The sequence below is a fragment of the Aotus nancymaae genome, unplaced genomic scaffold (genome assembly GCF_030222135.1).
Source record: "Aotus nancymaae isolate 86718 unplaced genomic scaffold, 86718_ANA_hifiasm-v0.15.2.pri h1tg000032l_0, whole genome shotgun sequence".
NCBI classification, from domain to species: Eukaryota; Metazoa; Chordata; class Mammalia; order Primates; family Aotidae; genus Aotus; species Aotus nancymaae.
Genome location: NW_026988445.1, coordinates 4,341,440 through 4,362,755, shown reverse-complemented (window position 1 = coordinate 4,362,755; position 21,316 = coordinate 4,341,440). Strand labels below are relative to the sequence as shown.

Genomic DNA, 21,316 nt, shown 5'->3' with positions numbered 1-21,316 from the left:
AGATGAGTCATTATTGAGGATGTTAGAGTTGCCAAAAAGGATTATGATTGAAAAGAAAACTGAGCCAATGCTGAAGTCATAGAGAAGAGAAGCAGTGTGACCGGAGACATAATGGGGCATGTGTTAACTAGGTTTAGGGCAGATCTTCTTTTAAATAATGAATTGATATTGATTAACTATGGCTATTTTTTTCTCCATCTGTGATATAAATGTATATCACAGAAAATTTAAAAAATATATGTAACAAAAAATCAATCATCTGTATGCACTCACTCTAAGAAAAACATTGTTAACATTTTGGTATACCACTATCTCCTGTTTTGTTTTTATTTGATTTATTTGTTTTTATTGTTTCTTTCTGTTACAATGAACCACTGGTACTTTGAAATTATGTTTTGGCATTCAGACAGGTACAGCTTTGCCTTTTTCTTGTATTTAATGGTAAATCTCCTTTATCTTACAACTATAGACCCCTCCATTGGCCTGGAAATTGTATTCATTATATTCTTGGAGACTTTAAAGCATTTTTAGAAATTACTATATTTATGAGAAAAAAAAAAGTGGCAGCCTGGGTAGAGGGCATAGAGATAGCCCTCTGGTCTTGCTCATTCATTTTCAACAAGTAAAATTATATGAGTTAGTCATCACACCAATCCTGGAGATAACCTGGTGAACATGATAGAAAATATTTCTCTGAACTCAAGTTTACATTCCCCTGGGAAGGATATAATATCAAGACATAAATGACTTGTTTAAGTAATTATGATATGGAACTGAGCAAGGTGATATGACAAGAACCTGGGGATGATGGTGGCCATGTTGTTCAATTATCAAGAAAGACCACTCATATAAAGATGAGCCTGAAGCATAAGAAAAAGTCATCCAAGGACAAAAAAGAAGAAAATAGATTTCAGTTAGAAGGCGCAGCACCTGCAAAGGCCCAGAAGTGTGAACTTGTTGTGTTAGAAGAACAGAATAATGTCTAGTCCAGTGTATGAAAAAAATGGGGAGGATGTCAAGTCAAATAGGATTTCATTGGCCATTAGTAGAGTTCATTCTAAGAGCAACAGAAGAGCATTGCAGGGTATTCCTCTGAAGAATCAAAAGATCACTCTTGGTGAATGATCTTGCTTTTTAACTGGGAAAATTGAAGTAGTCAGAGGATAAAACCCATAGACTCTGCTACCGTCTACCCACCCACCAGCATTGGCACCCACACAGTCTGCATTCCCTCCCATTACTATAAATTGTCTCCTTCCAAGTTCTACTCTTTCACTTTTGAACTAGATTCTCCTCTTTCACATATTGTTGCACAAAACTCCAACCATTTTTTTCTCTTTCATCCACTTCCAGTTTTCCCTTCACTGCTGGGTCACCCCATTACAAACAACATAAATTTTTCTCTCATTTAAATTACTTTCTCTCCTTTAAATTATCTTTTCTTGATTCTACTCACCTTTTATCTATTGCTTCATTTGTCTCTTTTCCTTTACCACAAACGTTTTTGAAAATGTTCTTTATGTTCACTGTCTCTAGTTCCTCTTCTATTTCATTATAAGCCCACTTAAGTCTGACTTTGGTGCCCACAAGTTCACTGAAACTTCAATTGTACAATTACTGATGACTGCTGTATTGCTATACCCGGTGGTCAATTTTTAGTTCTCATCTGATTTCACCTTTAACTTAAAAACTCACTTCATTTGACTTTCAAGATGCTCTGATCTCCATGTTTTCCTCATACCTTACTGCTCACTCTCTGTCTCCTTGGTCGATTGCTCCTTTACTCATTGGCCTCTTATGTTGGTATCCCAGGGTTTTGGTTCTTACACCTTTTCTTTTTTCTATCTACACTCACACCATTTGCACTCCTAGCCACTTGAAATACTGTCTGTATGATGATGACTTACCAAATGATATCTCAAGCCATCAACTTTACCTGTAATTCCAAACTTTTGTTCAAATATCCTGACAATCTCCTCTTGGTTATCTAACTAGTATAGCAAATGTCTAATTGACATTCATAATATTAATTCTTTATCTTCCCCTCCATGCCTTCCTCCACCAATAAAATGGTTACTTTATCCTTCCCTTTGCTCAGGTCAAAAGCCTTGGAGTCAACTCTGGCGCTTCTCTTTCATACTCTACCTACAGCACACTGGGAAATCCTGTTAGCTTTCCCTTTAAAACATATTTGAAATCCAACCATTTCTTACTTGATTATTATAGGCCTCCACTTACTTGATATTACAAATAGCCCTTCAGTGACATTTATTCTTATGCTCTTGCTCACCACCATCTATACATCATCTAGCAGCCAGGGTGATACTCATGAAGTCCATGTTTGATTGCATGACAGCTCTGTTCAAAATCCTTAGTGGCTTTTTAAATAGAACCTCTTAGCTTAAAAAACAAAATTCTTACAAAGACCTACACGGCCTATGCAAACTGGCCCTTCACTAAATTTCTAATATTATCCCTAACTTACTTCTTCCTGATTTATTCTGCTCCAGCCACATCAGCCTCCTTGCTAGTCCTCAAGTGTGTCAGGCATGTCCCTCCTTCCTTTGCTGTGCTTGTTCCCTCTCTTGGAATGGTCCCTTTCAGGTCTTTGCCCAAAATGTCACCTTCCCAATGAGATCTCTGCTGACTCTTCCATATTAAATTACCAGAATTTCTAATTCTCCTTCCTCTGTTCTGTGTTTTCTGCAGCCCTTTTCATGTAATGCAGCATGAACATCTTAAACCGTTACACATTCACTTTAAAGTCATGCTATCTTCTAAAATGCAACACCTTTCTTACCCACAAACTTCACAATACTTTGGATAATCTAGAGGTAAACCTAACTAGGAATGGAGGACTTGACAAGTTTAGTATTTACTATTTCAATCCTGGCTCACTAGCAATTCCAGACCTCTCAAGCAACTTGACCCTTCTAAGTAAATTCACTTCCTGTCCTGACTCCGCTCCCCAGTCCCAATTATTATAGAAATGGACACTTCCCAGTCCTTGGAAGAATCAAAGCACAGATAAACCCTGAACTATTTGCTTCAGGAAGCTACTTCCATCTGAGGCAGATATTCTGTGTGGATTTTAGACTTAGGTGATCACAGTGACCTTCAGTGCATGGAGTTTACAGTGTAAAGGTAAGTGGGGCATTCCGTGATAAGCAGACACTGTGATATGTGCTACTATGATAATGCATTCTTGAAATACCTAAGTCCTAGCTTGAGATACCTAAGTTCCAGATATGCAAATCTGGACCATGGAAACATATGCAAGCAAGTATGAGGCCTTTTTTGAATGGAGTAACTTCTTCACCACCTACAAACTGGGCAGCTAAATCCCTGCCTTAGCAAAGTGGAATGAAAGAGAGAAGGAAAAACAATCCCACTCCAAAGAGTTCACTGGCCAAAGAACTTTGTAGCATCCAGTCTCAGTTGTGGCTAAGGCAATCTGATATGGCCATTATATATTTCAGAGTCACATGGATTTGGCCACAGGGAATATAATTTCTGACTGGAGCATGTTCTTTCAGAAAGTTAGATGTGTTTTCAGTTCAAACACTATAGGTTTTCTCCAATTGCACTGACTTACCCATCAGGAATTCCTCTAGGCTTGGTGACCTCCTTGGTTTTGCTCCTGCAACAAAGAGTCAAATCCCCAGCTTCTCCTTTTCAGGGACGACAAGGAATTCAGACAGATGACAACAATGAAAGAGAAGAAAGGTCACCAGAGAGAGAAGATGAAGGGAAGAGGGGAATAGCAGATACAATATGTTAGCATATAAACACATTATAACTTTGGCCAAGATTGACCCTGTTGGTAGTTTTGCTTTTCTCTCAGTAAATAGTAGTCTACTCTCTTGGTAGCATCTGAGGACACTGCTCTAATGAGTTTTTAACTTCGTAAGTTTCCTAGAATGTTGGTCCAAATGAAGGCACCCCGGTTCTGTCTTAGTTGTGTACACATAGTACGACTGTTGCTGCCATCTCTCAGCAGTCCTTGGCAATGCCACATTGCTTCACCAGCAGCTTCAAAGTGTCCTTGAAGCATGTATTCTGACTGCCTTGACTGGGAGTGCCCCATCTCAACTTGCAACCATTGCATCCCTGTAGGATAGAATTTGTAAAGAAAACAAGGTTTAATCAAAAGCATTGAGAGTCTCTTCTTGTTGACAAATTTTGTTCTAAGGTAACTGTATGTACTGTAAATTATTTTTTTAATCTCTCTTCTAATGACCTACATGTTTAACCAATTCATTACACTTTGCATGAAAATCAAAGTGTTCATTCCCCAGTTTACTTTTGTTATCAGTGCAATGCAAAATCTGTTTGCCTGAATTAGGTTGCATTTCATTAATCTCTTCAACATGAAATTGTAATGGTTTATGGTTAATGAGATTTAAGAATATGTGTTACTTGAATTGTGACTAACTTATTTTAAAAATATTTCAGAAAATAATAATTGTTTCTAGTAGTGTTACAGTATTAATTACAGTATTGGTACACCTGACTGAATGTTAACCAAAGTTAGATTACCAAGTGTAATGAAGTGTTCAGGATATTTCAGAATTGAGTTAGTTTATTACAGATCAGTTTAATCTAATACAAGAGAATGTGATATCCGTTAGAAAGACAGACAATATAAAATACCAGGGAAGTTCAGGGGAGGTGGAGATTCTTTCGGCCTTGGGCACTACTCTACTCTCATGGTCATATTTCAGACCTAGCTCATCTCATTTATTAATTACTCATTCATTCAGATACACATATTCGAAGCCTACAATGTGCCAGGTATTGTGCTACATACTAAGGATGCAAAATGAATATATTACCATTCCTGCTCTTAAGGTGTTTAGTGTATCAGATAGTCATGACGTAATGTTCTTAAGTGTTAAGCTAAAAGTATGTACAAAGAGAAAGAGAAGAGGCTAATAACTCCATCTTGTGCTGGGGTGACAGCAAGGAGTGTCACCCCAACAGTCACCTGCACTGCACCTCCACAATTTGAAGGTCAAATAATAGGTGGTGGACAGGAGAAGAAAGGAATCTGAGGAACAGAATTACAAGCTCAAAGTCGTTGTTACAAACTATGTATTTGCATTTCAAAGGCAACTCCTGTTGTCTTCAAATATGCTTTAAAATAATTTAAATATCTCATTTATTTTTAAACAGAGCCATTGAACTAAGACTAAACTTAGCAAATGATTTACCTGGTCACAGACATTCAAGAAAACAGTAAAATTGTTAAAATGAAAAAGTCAGAGTAAGAGTTTGATTGACACTTGTCTATTTAAACATAACCAGAGTATATTTAAGGGATGAAGCACCCTATATAATATTGCTTTTGATTTTTATGGCTATTTATGCATATTTTAAGCTTTACCTTAATAGTTCTCTGGGGTAGGACTACAGTGGAGGAATGAAATCTCCTCAATAAGAAGTATAATGCTAAGTAAATTCTTGTTTCTCCTACCCCATAGATTTAGCAGTGTTTACACCCCACCAGTTTCTACTCAGTGCGTGCACACATGTGGGCTGTACAAACAGTTCCTGGGTCCTACTGTACACAGCACAGCTACCACCAGAACATGTGGATTCCCCAATTCTGACTGTCCTGGATTCTAGAACTATATATGTACAGTAAGTAGAAATGTTGTCTCTCTCATATGCTGGTTCATGCAAGACTTCCAGTGAGTTCAATCAGGGGAGGAGCTTGTGACATAAAATTAATTTTATTGTGATTAAATGCATAGAAGTGATTAGTTCAGTGGATCTGGAAACCTTTGATTATCACTTGCCAGCCTAATTTCCATTTTGTCTTTATGCAATCAGGCTGAGCTACATAGGTATACAGATTCTATGCAAACTTCAATAAAGGAAAAACCAACCACTTTCATGACTACCTTGAACTTTTTATATACGGGGCATTATTTGTAATAATTTGGCATTAGGAAGTATATATATATATTTTCGTATAAACCAGGAACATCTTACTCCCTTATTCCTGCTGTTGGTGTCAGAAAGGAAGTTTCACATATAGGCATGTTCAGATGATTTCTGATATTAGTGATTCTTGTCCATTTCCTAATAAATGAGGTATAAGGTGTGCTATTATGCTGAACTAAGATCTAACAGATCTCTCTTATCAAGAGTTAATACTTGTTCATATTTATCTCTCTTGGTCTCAGTTTTCTTATCTGTAAAATAAGAGTTTAGACTGAATGGATTATGACATTCATTCAAGCTGAAATATATTATGATTCACATCTCATTGTTCCATGTCTAAATTCTCCTATTGGCTTTGTGTGTCCCTAAGCCAAGCCACATTACTTAGCCAAAAAAGATTCCCAACAACTCAAGTATTTCTCAGTTTAACAATTTACTGTCTGTTCTATGACTTGCCCTTCTCATTTCCACTGATATGTTGTAACTGTCATCTGAATGCCCTCTATCCTTCCTTCTACCTATCCAAATCCAATCCATCTGTTAACGATAAAATCTTATGTATCTAGGTAATATGTCACTTCAGTCAAGAAATCCTGCCTGATTATTTTAGCCCTTCCAATCAGCAGTTTCACCATTTTCCATGATTACGTATTAACCCTATGTTGGATTCCTGGATTTTCCGGGACAATTATACTATGCCCTCTTTTCCCCATATCTAAATTCTCAGATGTTCTAGTTCTACAGTTTTTGTTCTGCAGCTTAAATTCAAAATAAATACTCACTTAGACATTTTTGTATTGTTAGCTAATTAACATTACAGGTAACCAGAGGGCAGGAACCATATCATATTTTCTTTTTGCCCCTCAGGATTGGCATTGGATAACTACTTTAGTGTTTTATTTTAGATAGATCAGTTTTGAGATTGGTGTTTTTTTAAAAAGTGTCACAAACCCAAGTTTATATGTGTCCTTTGAAAAATTCTGCATATATCAATTTTGACTTGAATGAATGATAATAATGCTGTATTTTACCATTCCCAGGTGGAAACAACCAAGAAAAATCAGTGGGATTCTGGAACGCTATATATTATATATTTCAAATCAAACACGTGATTTTACAATTTGGAGTGTCATTTATAACAGTACAGAACTTTTCCAGGATCATATGCTACAGTACCTTTTACCTGGTAATAAATATCTCATCAAGCTGGGAGTAAGTTTATTTCCATCACTTTATCTGTCCCCATCCCTTGCGCTTCTTATTCTCTTCCCTTTGTCCGATCTTTTCTTTCTCTCTCACTTAAGAAAAAGCAAAAAATCAAAGGCTGATGTATTATTATTTATACTGAAAACTCACTTCCCCTCCTAAATGTGAATTCTGTTCATCTAATACCTACATATTTATTTTATTTTAGGCAAAATGATAGAATAACAGTCTGAGTCAGTAGATTTTTCCCAAGTCAAAGTTGGGATTATCAGGATTTTTTAAATTACTTGCAGAACATCACAATTGTTAAGAACTATTTCCAAAGTGTTAAGATTAACAAGGTTATTTCCCTGTGGCATTTGTATTCATTTAATAAACAATGCACAGTATGAAAATTTAGATCTTATATTTGTAAATGGAAGTTTAAATGACCATCAAATATGCTTGATTGTTACTACATTCTGGTTTACATTATGCTACTGTCTCAGAACAGTCACTTAATAAAACCCCAGAATCAACATAGTTTAGAAGTTCCTTTAGACAGACAATAGCATTTTTTTTAATGCAAAATAGCACTTTTACACAAATGTCTTTTAAAAGACCTTGATATTACTGTGGAATTTATACTCAGTAGTTCCTTTTGTTTTTTGATGAAATATAATCTTTTTTAAGTTTAATAGCACATCTGAAAATAACTGAATATAAACATGAGATTGTCCCTATTTGTTTTAAGCACACTCTTCATTTTATAGCAATACCTATATAAGGATATTTGCTTTGATAAATGCCATAGAAAATATTCTGCTCTTGATTACGAATAAATTTACATTTATGTAGACACTGTGTATGCATTCATTTTACTTAACATGCTCTTGAATGCTCTAAATATTATACCATGAGAAAATAAACTACATTCAGCTATTGCTAACTGTCTAACTTGACACCATAAAACAAGGGCAATCAGACAGTGGTGAAAAATACCATTCAAAACTAACTCCATGTGCCTAGGTGTTCTGGACAGCAGAGTTTATGAAACAGCACTTCCGTTACTTACACTTTTATTACCCATTAAGTAAGAAGTATACTAACTAACTTGATTTTCAAATACTAATAGAGAAATACAAGCTATTTTCAAAATAGTGGTAATATCAAAATCAAGAAACGTCTTAACTGTTTGGAAGCAACCAAAATTAAGAAATTGTGCTCTTGGTCTTTATCAGAAGTAGGCAAATGACATAAAACAGATTCTATTCCTAAGGCAGTTTTTAGGATGTGCTGTGCAGTCAATCAGAATTCATATCAATCTCCTATATTTTATAAATCTGTAATACCTTGAAAAATACATACTAGTAGATTAGAAGTCCTCTGCTCTGAGTATTAAATCAGATTTTGCTACTAACTGTGTGACCTAAGGCAAATTAACTTAACTTCACTGAGTTTTATTTTCTTCAAGTCTAAAATTAGAACATTGAACTAAATGATTTTTAATGTCTCTGAGCCATAAAATTCTATGATGCTAAGAAAAGTAATCCCAAACAATATTCTATGGAGTCAAATGCTATCTGTCAGCCACTGAATAGTGTTGATGCGAGATGTCATAAAGATGTGAAAATCCTTGCCTTAACTCTTGGTAGGGAAATAAACTTGCTCACATTATTTTCAAGTTAACTGTATTTATTAGGGTAGAAAATACTATGTTTTCAGGAAGGATTCAACTAACAGGTTTTTTACTTAACTCTGTTAAGCAGTAAATTAATTGAATCGGAACATTTTAGGTTCATCCTGGTTAATTGAGGGATTATTGTGTATTTCACAGTTGCAATGTAATAACTGGCTTTCAAGGTCATTAGATTAGTAGATCGAGAGCAGGTTCTCAGCAAAGTGGAGTTGCCTTTATAGATCATTTTAGCATGTTGACTAAGGGCTAGAAAACAAAACATAAAGATAACAAAGCCTTTAAGCAGCCTTTGGAATACAGAAAGAATCATGGCAGTTTGAACCACTATGATTTACTCTAGGCTTGGAGCAGGTATGTTACTTCATGTAACATCATTTAATTTTCACATTTGACTGGATTATGAGCTGCTGAAACATACAGACTGAATCTTTCAAAATTTGATCTGCAATTTCAAGCACAGTGCCTATTGGAAACTGGAAGCTGAGCAAACAATTCCTGAATGAATGACTACCAAGGACATCTTTTCATAAAGGCCGTGAGACTTTTATGATATGAATTAAATAATTTGCTTGGAAACATTGGAATTGGGAATTGTGTGGTTTCAAAACATATACTCTTTCCACTGCAAAAAAAAAAAAAAAAAAAATTAGTACAATATATTGCTACACTCAAGCTATTTTGAAGTGTGATAAAATGTGGTAGCTTCTAATAAAGAAGACAGTAAGTTAAAAATAAACAAGTTATTAATACAGACAGCTATAAAATTAGGTGTTGTTTGATAATTTCCATACTACTACCATCCATACTAGCCATTTGTATGGATGGAGTCTAAGTGCTATATATTCCTGGAAATGGTACGCTTAACTTTTTAAGTAATTATGAATCAAGTGGCCTTTTTCTTTTTCTTTATGCTTTAAAATATGCAGCACTCTTAACACCCCCAATTCCTATGTACCTGAAAACTTACTGGGAAAAAGGGAATGCTGGTTTTGGTCTGGGCACAGTGGCTTATGTCTCTAATCTCAGCACTTTGGGAGGCCCAGGTGGGCAGATCGCTTGAGGCCAGGAGATCCAGACCAGGCTGGCCAACATGAGAAATCCCATCTCTAATAAAAATACAAAAATTAGCTGGGCGTTGTGCTGCAAGCCTGTAATCCCAGCTACTTGGGAGGTGGAGGCATGAGAATCGCTTGAACCCGAGAGGCAGAGGTTGCAGTGATCTGAGATGGGCCACTGCACTCCAGCCTGGGCAACACAGCAAGACTCCATCTCAACAACAACAAAAGAAGGGAATGCTAGTTTTGGATTGTTTTCATAGTCATGATCTCAAAAATGATTGATACAGTTTATTATTTATGCATTTTATTGTACCAAAATGGAATCCCTTATTTGGTCAGATGTTACTCATCATTTCAAGGCAGAATTATGCCTTTATGAATTTTTCAAAATGGCTGTAATTGAGAAAAGCTATAGGAGATGGGTTGAAATAACTTATTTTAATGGCTCTCAGGCTTTCAAAGACCTTGCCATTTCATAAAGGCGTCCTTAATCAACCCCACCATTTTGTTTAGTTTTTCCAAAGAGAATTTTAATCAGCATTCAGCTGTATTGAATGCAGTGGCCTCTGGTGCAGGCAAGTCAAACAAGATACTGATTGGTTCAATTTCATGTAGATGATGTCAGTTAGATTAGACCAATTGGAAGCAACTTTAAGAACATTTATTTTCTGATCAAAGGAAGTAAGATATTGTCTTGCTTACTTGGGATGCTCTAAAGCACCCAAAAAAAATGGACAAAACAAAATAATTTGTAAGTAATTCTGTTATTTCAGCAGCCTCTGTATCAATAATTTCGTTTACAAGAAAATTCTTTCATAAATGCCTTATATTCTTAAGAGCTTTTTTTTTTTTTTTTTTTTTTTTGAGATGGAGTTGAGTTTCAATCTTGTTGCCCAGGCTGAAGTGCAATGGCATGATTTCAGCTCACTGCCGCCTCCATCTACCAGGTTCAAGCAGTTCTCCTGCCTTAGCCTCCCATGTCTCTGCGCTTACAGGCATGTACCACATGCCTGGCTCATTTCGTATTTTTAGTAGAGATGGGGTTTCACCATGTTGGTCAGGTTGGTTTTGAACCCCTGACCTCAGGTGGTCCACCTGCGTCGGCCTCCCAAAGTTCTGGGATTACAGGTGTGAGCCACTATGTCCGGCCTTCTTAAGAGATTTCTTTGTTAGGTTACTGGTTTATAGATCTCAGATGACATAGTACAAGAAACAGTCTTTCCAAACCAGGGAATGTTTTCACTTATCCTAGAAGACATCATAAAATCCTCAAAATAAAGTATATTTTAATTCACACTGTTTAAAAATGTAAGATTATATGTTGTATAGTATAGTATTTATTTAGGAGAGTTAGCAGGGAAACTACTTTGGTACACAAATATGAAAAAAATAATGGCAAATAGACTATCAGAATTAAATCCCAGTGTGTTGCAAGTTTAACAATAAGAAGCTGAAACATTTTTCCCTTCTAAGGAAAAAAAATCTGAATAACACAAATAGATGGATTTTTTTTTCCTCCCTGAGAAGTGGAAAGAATTTTTCTTTGACCATTTTTCCTCTGATAACTCAGCTGTCTCATATGGCCTCTTTTCTGCTATATTTTCTGGTCAACTTTTAGCACCTTTAAAATGTCTGGGGTCTTCGTTTTTTTTTCTTTTTTAATCATTTGGTAGTTATTTTTTGAGCTAACAGTGACCTGTCTAAAGCTTTGAGTCAGAGTTTGGCCACCTTCTCAACTGACTTCCTCTTCATTTGCAAAGATTCCATTCTCAAGAGGAGTATGGCTTTTTTCTTGCATAGAAAGGCACATACCACAGCTGAGAATTAGAGGAAACACACAGAGGTTAATTAGGTACCCAATCATGATGCAGTTTCATGCCCAGGCCACAATTTAACCCATCTGAAACTTGCTTAAGCTGGTAAGAAATTATCCTGATGACATTGGCTACTGCTATAGTCTTGTAATAGCAAGTGAGATTAATCTCCATGTTTGTTGACCATAAGCTGTTGTTTATGCTTATAATGAAGAATTTGCAACTAGTTACAACAACTTTGCAAATAGTAGTATACGCCAATAGTTTAAAAAATCTAAAAATCAATCGACCTTCTTCTATCTTTGGGGAAAAGAATATTGACTGCTTTAAGAATCACAAAATCCCTCCCTCAGTATCAAACTGAAAAATCAGAGGAGACACCTAAACAAATAGATGCTTTAATATTTTATCTTAGTAATATCTGTGCTACACAAAAATGAACTAAATAACTCTGTGTTTTTACATTATCTTCTGATTTTGCTTTATTTTCTTACTGATTTTGGTAAAATGTAGTGCTTTTTGAAAGATTTTTAAACTTTATTATATAAGCTGAAATTGTAACTTGAAGAGATACTGAAGTAAGCTTAAGTATAGTTTTCAAATATCATTGTTATATAAGGATATAATTACTAGTATTTGCTACCAAATATGGGCTAAAAACCCTTTTATGTATGTATCAGTTTCCTGGAGAAGTGCTTGTCCAGTAAGTTTAAAAATTTATTTAGAGTTCATAATGAAAGTGTACACAGAAGTTTCTGAATATCTTTAACATTCATGTTACCACTTCTGACATTAGTGATACTTAATTAGGGAACAGAGAGTTCTGTGATCATGTTAAATTTGTCAGACATGTTTTAATGCAGCCTAACTACCCTGACACATAAGTAAATTATGTGATCCTTTAAGCCATTAAACATTCACTCAACTGCTTTGTACTTATTGTTTTATGAGAAATACTGTTTTATTTAATTTTAATTGGTGTTATACTATAAACATATTGGTCACACAGAAATAAAAGGCATTGTATTTGCTGCACATCTTTTCTTCCTTGGAAATCAGTTGTTTTATCTTGAAGTAGTCTTCCTCTAATACTTTACTCATGTTATGTGTACACACGCTCTGTGTGTGTGTGTGTGTGTGTGTGTGTGTTTAATTCACTCTGAGAACCCTTGTGCAGGCTAACTTCAGCAGGACTGTTTATCCAGTCAATATATGCCCTACATCTCTAGGCTGTAACTTAGGATGCTTCTTTAATTCATATATTCACACGGTATCGGTTATTCTCTATAACTATTGGAGATGTCTATCTTGTGTCTTAAAGCAAACTAACTGAATGTTAAATCTTAACACTGAAATGAATTAATTTGGGGGGAGTAAAGGTAGCACCACATAACAAAATCTGGAACTCTTATGAATTCTCTTTCTTCAATGCTCATGAGAACTTTTTGGGACCAAGAGTGAAATGTGCATTTTTTTGCATCTTTGTTTAGGCTTGCACAGGTGGTGGCTGCACAGTGAGTGAAGCCAGTGAGGCCCTAACTGACGAGGACATACCTGAAGGCGTGCCAGCCCCCAAAGCCCACTCGTATTCACCTGACTCCTTTAATGTCTCCTGGACTGAGCCTGAATATCCGAATGGTAAGTGAACTCTTTTAGCCTCAAGTTAAAAAGGTGATTAGCAAAGGTAAATTAATATTCTAAATGGCAGCTTATATGTGGTGCTTAATTTTTAATGATCATTTTAGCACATAAAATACCTAAGATAGTATCATTGTCTGTAGTTGGGGAGATTGTGGTTTTTAGGCTAACACACAATTTTGGTGGCTCAAAAGTGCTCCCTTTTGATAGTTCTTGTGTACTGCATCTTATTGTTTAATACGCTCCAGGAGAGGTGAAGAGAGCAAACGGGGAGGATTCCCAAAGAATGCTGTCGTGAGAGTGACATTGTATTTTCAACGACTTTCTGTTTTTAAAAGCCATTAGTTCTTCCTCAGAGAAGGAGAGAGGTGGAAAGTTCACGTACATATTGTGTCAAAACGCTTTTGATTTAATAAGTTTATCTTAAAAGAGGCCAGTTGAAATTCTGTATTTTTTAATATACTATTTATAAATATTTCAGCATGCAGTTTTTAAACAATGCATGGATTAAACATACATATATTTATACATACTTAGCTGGAGGCAAATTTTGTCCATTTCTAAGCAATATATCTGTTTTTGTACAGTTTAGTGAATTAAGCTAGTCAGTTACATTTCACTAAAATAAAACCTCATTATGAAGAATTTGTAATAGTTTTGGGTAGAAATTGCTTTTTTCATTTAGTGGAAATGTCTTTAAGATTCACATAACATCGTACCATTGTTTCACACTGATAGAAGCTTACTTGACATTAAATTTCATTCCTCTTTGAGAGAAATATCAAGAAGACTCAATATCATAGAAACTCTTTTAAGTAACTCATTGCTGAAAATTGAAATGGACTCTTTTAGCATAGCCAAGAAGAATGAAAGAAAAAAGTTACAGTTTTATTAGTTTGTCTTATGTTTACTATGATATTAATTATTCCAGCCATCTTGTTTTAATTAAACTTTTGACAAATGCACTAGATATATTTGAGGTAATGGAGAGAATTCTAATAGAGTGAGTTATTATCTCTGCTATTGAAGTTATTCCTGTACTATTACAAATTTCCTAAGAAAAAATAAATGGATGCCTACCTGATACTATATTAAGCAGTCAACAATCTTGTTACCCTTCTTACTCCACAAAGAACTCTAGTTCATAGGTGGCAATGAAAATGTTAATGATTTATTTCAGTTGGATTGCTGTGAAATGCTATTACATGATTTGCATAGTAGAACACTCCCCTTCATCCCAACTGGTAAATGCAACTGGAACCACAATGGCACTCAGAATCTTCAGTTGTTCGGGAAACATTTTCCACATTTCAAAGATCTTTGAATTTTTTATGTATTTCTCTATGTTTTGTGTATTTGCAAGCAGTTTAAAATGTACTCATCAAGCAAGAAGAATTTGGGAGATTTTGGAGATCTGCGTTAACACTTCCATGGTATTCCAAAGTCTTGTGTTAAATCACAGAATTTTTAGAATTTTAATTGTGGTACAGTGGTTAGACATTTAAAAGGTAGTTTTATTTTTTAAAAAACTACCTTTTTTTTTTAACTACTTCTCCCCACTTTCCTCCAATTTTTTGGCTTCTTGTTTCTCTTGTTGATTGTCTAGAGAGGGGTAATCTGAATGTTGGGAAGATCTTGTCTCTCCATCTGTCTTCAAAGCCCCCATGCTTCTCCTCAAATACCCAAAGAATAAAGTCCAAATTTTTTTAATCTGGCATTCAGGTTACTAACAACTTGTAACTCGACCTGAATACACATTGACTTGTATCATATCTTGCCTTCTAGCCACCCTGGAATATTTATGACTTAATGTTGGGTTGAAAAACATGGGAGTGTGGAGCCAAATAGGCCTAGAGTCAAAAATGGTTTCTGATGTATACTGTGTTACCTTGGGAAATTCATTAACTTCCATGGACCCCAGTTTACTTGATTAGAAAATTGAGATTCGTAATCCCTGTCATCACTCTGTCTTTACCTGTAGAAATCCAACTCACTCTTCAAGGTTAATTGCAGGCCTCTTGTTCCATGAAATCATTCTACTCTTCCTTAAGTTTAAGGTAAACTTTCCCTTTTCTCTTCACTATATGGCCTGTTTCTATGTCTTCATAATGGAACTTCATTCAGCCTGTGCTTAAAGTTATTTGGGTATATGTCAAACACTCCTACCAGATGATAAGGACCATAAATCATTAATTTCTCTTTCACTTCACAGAGCCTAACACAATGTTCTACTTTTTATTGATACTCAATAATATTTAATTCATTTAATGTCTCTTGTGGAAATTACCTTTAAGACATGGCATATATACTCCAAAGCCCTGGCTCTTTAATGATATCAAGAGAGATGATAGAAGTCCTTACCATCCAGTGCCTACTACATATTTGTTGGAAATAAATTTGTTCCTAAAATACATTTTTCTGGCTGTGTAGGTTCTGGGCCTGGGTTTTTCTTTTGGGAGTTTCAATCTTGTATTTGACCCAAGAATTTTTAATTTTCTTTTCTGGATTATGTGCAATTCAAAGTTAATGGTACCAGGCCCATATGGCAGTATATGCTACCTAATGGTTGCTTTCTAGTTTCTAAATATGTTGCAGAAGAGAAATACAATTGAAGAATTAGATAGACTTAATTCTTGTGTTACTAAGGAAACCCTTTCTGATGATGTTAAACGGTATTTCTCAAACTTATCCAATTCTTAGAACCATCTTGGGAGCACCAATTGAAGAAGTACATTCTGGGCTCCACCACAGATCTCCTAAATAATCAGAATCTGCCACTGCCTTGGTTGTTATCACCAAAATACTCCTGGGTATTTAATACATTTTCCAACTGAGACATCTTACAAAATCCTCCACCTGGATTTTTGTTTAAACTCAGCATATCCAAGTTGATTTCTCCTCATGGGCTCTGTGTGTCTAACTACTCTTTCTCCTGTATTCCCTCTCTCACTGATTAGCACCACCCAGTCCTGCCAGCCAGGATCCTGGGCAGCACTCTTGACTTTAATCCTTGCTTACCCTTGCCTGCTCACACCACAGAACCCCTCAAATGCACTTCTCTAGTAAAGGACACTAATATTGCTCACCCAGATAGCTTCAGGAGCCTTCTTATGCCCTGCAAAAAATTTGCATTTGTTTATTCAAGATAGATATTTTGATGACCTACTAGGTTCCATCACTCTTATATATACAGTGAATTTCCTTGCTTCTTGATCTCAAGGATGTTAGACTCCCTTGGGAAAAATATCCATATAAACGAATGCTCACAAGGCAGGGAGGTGCACAAGGTGCCCGGTATACAGAGAAGCAGCTCCTAGAGGTGCCCTATGAGATGTGGACATGTCATCCCTCTGCATCCTCATGAAGATGTTGCAGGACCAGAGATATACATGTGTTTAGTCTGAAATAGATGCTACTTGCCTGGTTTTGCACATTCAGGTTCCAAAATCTTGACTTTGTTAGTTATGTGTCTAAAGGGATTTTTTTAACTAGGGATTTATAAACATGAACAAGGATTTGTTGAGAAAAATTAAACCCACTTTCTATAGTGAGAACTAGGTATATTTGTATGCATGCCTATATATGACAAAATATGAAAGGTATAAAAAGGTTCTGATATAAATGTCCAGTTCTTGCCAATCAAACAATTGGTAGCCTTTGGCTGGCATAGCTTAGGAAACATTTTCTGCTTTTCTTATCTGATTCTGACTTAAACAATCAGCTGCTACTCATCAAAGTCTGATGATAATCCTTACCCAAAGTTTTAAGAAAATAACCTCCCCCCTTGTTATTTCAGTTCTCTTCCTTAACAGCCTGGTCCTGCTCCACAGTATCTGTGCTGGGATGCTTGCTAATTGGTTCAGGATATACTTCATGAGTCCCCGGATAACTTTTCCTAATTTGGTCTTTTTTGTTCAGTACTGTACCAGCAGCTCCAAGAATAGTGCCTGACACATAATAATTGCTCAGTTAAAAATTTGTTGATTAACATTATTATTAAAAAAAAAAAACAGAAAACAACATGTTCTGGAAAGGATGTGGTGAAATTGGAACCCTCAAGTACTGTTGGTGGGAATATTAAATGATGCATCTGCTATGAAAAATAGTGCAAAGACTCCTCAAAAGAATAAAAATAGAATTATTATATGATATCGCAATCCCACTTCTTGAAATATATCTGGACGAATTGGAAACAAGATACATTGCAGCATTATTCACAATAGCTAACAGGTGCAAACGATCCAAGTGTCTATGGACAGATAAATGAATAAGAAAAATGCATTGTATGTATATATATATATTAGAATATTTTTCAGGACTTCAAGAAGGAAGTCCTGTCATACAATACAATGTGGATGAAACTTGAGAACATTAAGGTAAATGAAATAAGCGACTCACAAAAAGACAAATACTACATGATTGCACTTATGTGAGTTTATCTACAGTAATTGAATGCGTAGAAATACAAAGTAGAATTACAGTTACCAGGGGCTGGGTGGAAGAGGGAAATGGAGAGTTGCTGTTCAGTGGGTTTAGGATTTCAGTTTTCCAAGATGAAAAATTCTGCAAATATGTTGCACAACCATGCGTGTGTAGATAACATTATGGTACACTTAAAATGGTTAAGATGCCTAATTTTATGTTGTGTTTTTTACCATAATAATAAAATATGATATAGGGAGGATGTAATAAAATGCCCTAAACTTCTAAACTAGAAAAAAAAGATTAAGAACAATGTTAGTTTAAAGCAAACAAATTTGTTGATTAATAATTACATAAAGATATATACATAAAATATGCATTTGTTAAACAAGGGTGAGATCATACTACTTGGGTTGTTGTGGAATTTACTTTTCTCACTTCACAATATGGTGCAAACATCTTTCCTTGCAGTTCAGTGGAACATGACCTCATTGTTTCGAAAGGCAATATACAATCCCACTGAATGAAACTACAGCTTACCAGGCCCATCTTTTTATTGATGGACATTTCCATGATTTTGCCATTACAAACAATGTTACTTGCTATTAATTGCCTCAGTCTGCCAAGTACAGTCTTTAAGTACTGAGTCATTATCACTCGATTCACACCTAAGGCTTTGCTCCCCTTCAAATATGTCCTGCTTAATTCTAGTCCCTTGCTTCACATACCTGCAAAAATGATGGTGTGACACTCCAGCTCTGTGTTTCTCTAATCAGAGTTCTTTGCACCCACATTCCCACTGGCAAAGGTGTTCTTTACAGGCTGTGATTTCAGACACGATTTTAAAACTGCTGAAAAGAGCTACTATTAGATCCAAGGTCCATATGAACCCTTTATTATGTAGGACTTTCAGGCTTCCTTTGTAATACCATTAGCCGTCACAGAGAAGTAGCACGAAGGATTACTGTCTAATACATTTGTGACCTGTATTGTATAGGTTACAATTGCATAATTAAAGTTATGCTTTTGAGAGCTTCCAAATTCTCATGAGCCATATTCACTTTTAGAAACTTAGGCCTTAGAATCCTGAAATATGTTTTTTCTTCACACTTTAAGTCTACCTTGCTAAAACAACATAGCTATCTGACTATGCCAAACTTATTCGTCATTATCTAGCATAACATTTATAGTGACATTTGAAACTAATTAGAATATGTTTTTTTAATACTAACTAAAAATATAGAATATAAAATATTTATCTTTTAATAATAGCTACAATTCCTTGTAACTATCCTCTATCTTTACGTAAGTAAATCAAACTAAAATAATTTCTATATCAGACTGAGCCACATGAGGGCAGGAATCATATGTGTCTTTTTCACGGCTCTAGCCCTGGCCCTTGGCAGCATGTCACAGAGTAGAGGGGTGTTATAAAGCTGTCGAATGAATTAATGTTTACTGATGATAGGGACAATAACAAAATTGTAATAGTGTTGATGTGAGAAGTATATTCATATGCAATCATAAAACATATACAGATGCATACTGTGAGCACATTTTATGATTATGTAATATGGGTGGGATGATTTCAAAGGCAGCAGAGAGGAATCTTCCTTTTGGCCTGCTGAAGGCTTAAAGCACACACTTAGAGACCCAGTCCTTTTGCTTAAGATTTCATCAGTCTGGTAATCTGTAGATATTCGAATGAGAGACACCACATAGACTTGTCCTGTTTGTGCTTTGCATGTCTCAGTATGAAAGGATATATTGTTACTGTAATCAGGATTTGTTAATAGCAATATGGGCATAATTAAGAGAGAAGCATGTGGCTGGGCATGGTGACTCATGCCTGTAATCCCAGAACTTTGGGAGGCTGAGGTGGGCAGATCACTTGAGCCCAGGAGTTTGAGACCAGCCTGAGAAATACAATGAAACCCTGTCTCTACCAAAAAAAAAAAAAAAAAAAAAAAATTAGCCAGGCATGGTGGTGTGTGTCTGTAGTCCCTGCTAATCAGGAGGCTGAGGCAGGAGAATCACTTGAACCCAGGAGGAAAGGGTTGCAGTGAACCACAATTGTGCCACTGCACTTCAGCCTGGGTGACAGAATGAGACCATGTCTTAAAAAGAGAGAGAGAGAGAAGCATAAGAACTGGGCACCCATTAGATATAGTCCAGCATCTTCTTGAGAAGTGAAGGGGACTTGAGGAGCTTATGGAAATATTTTCCTAATTTAGTCTTTCATATTGGCCCAGCTTTGTGAGAATTTATATGTGAACATATAACAAAACAGTGGCAATCATGTCAAAAAGAAAAGAAACATCTTAGGAGGTGGATTATTTTTGTAGGCTTGCACATATTACCTTGAAGACAATAGAACATTATTTTAAAAAACATTTGATTCAGTGTTTTGAGCTTATATATTCTGTCAGTAATGGGTGGTAGAGAAATCATTAACTATAGATCTTTTATGCACAGTCTCTATATATTGTCCTTCACATTAAGAGATGATGCTATAGAAATACATATTTATGGAACATGCACATGAAGATGTATGTATAAATACAAATTAAATATTCTATGCATGCATAGAAAGAAGTACTTGATTTCCTGCTAACACTAATAACAATAGTAATAATAATAATAGCTATAATTTATAAGAATTTGCCAGGCATTTTAATTCCCATAACTAGCCCATGAAACAGGTATTGTTATCTCACAAATGTGAAAACTTAGATTTACAAGTATTAAACAATTTATTCAAAATCAAGACAGCGGTTAAGCAGAAAGGTTGTACAAATCAAGACAAGGTGTGAATGGCAAAACTTCATGGTTTTATTCACTCTACTATCTGCCTCTACCTTTTGTAGAAAGGCTTATAATGTAGAATTTAGCCATATGAAAACAAAATTTCATTACTTTTACTTGTTCAATGTCCTTTTCTTAGTCCCAATATTTAAAATTCATAAGATCTCTGTTCTGATATTTTTCTGGTTTTAGAGAAATAACTGTTTGGTTTTTTGTTTGATTTTCTTTTTATTTTGAAATAACTTTGTTTTTAAATAGTCAAAATGTGATTCTATTTTCTTTCCTGGAAATTTCTTTCCTGGTTTTAGTAGGTGAAATGGATTATAGAACTCAGTGAATCACTTAGGAAAACTGCTTGACAGTTTTGAGCATACCTTGTGTAACTTTTATGAAACACCTCCAGTCAGTTTGTCAGGTAGAATTTCCCAAGCACAATCTTTTTTAGATTCCGTTGATTCCATTTTTAGGAGAGCATAACAGTAATAAGGCATTATCCCACAATGTGAAAGCTCTTCTCTCTTTTCCTTTTTAATTGAAGGATCAAGTATTCACACAGGGAGATATCTGCCATATTCAATCAGCATCTGGACCTTGGGGGGAGCCCTCAGTTGATATTCCTATTGCCATGCTACACTGGAAAAGACAAACAAATATGTTTGGAGCATCTATATTCACTATGCATGTTATTTTAATGACACACTAAAGCATTGTTGTTTAATTCTTACAGTAAACAGAATTCTTCAGTG

The 21,316-nt window shown here is 35.4% G+C and overlaps 1 protein-coding gene across 1 annotated transcript in view; it reads left to right on the top strand.

The window, feature by feature from the left end:
• The window catches only part of USH2A (usherin), a 775,604-nt gene that overhangs the window by 396,598 nt on the left and 357,690 nt on the right, over positions 1-21,316 (top strand). Inside the window, exons 33-35 of the mRNA XM_064383503.1 lie at positions 5,484-5,643; positions 6,990-7,161; positions 13,196-13,343. Of these exons, the coding sequence (XP_064239573.1) occupies positions 5,484-5,643; positions 6,990-7,161; positions 13,196-13,343 (480 nt within the window). The remainder of the gene's footprint in view (positions 1-5,483; positions 5,644-6,989; positions 7,162-13,195; positions 13,344-21,316) is intronic.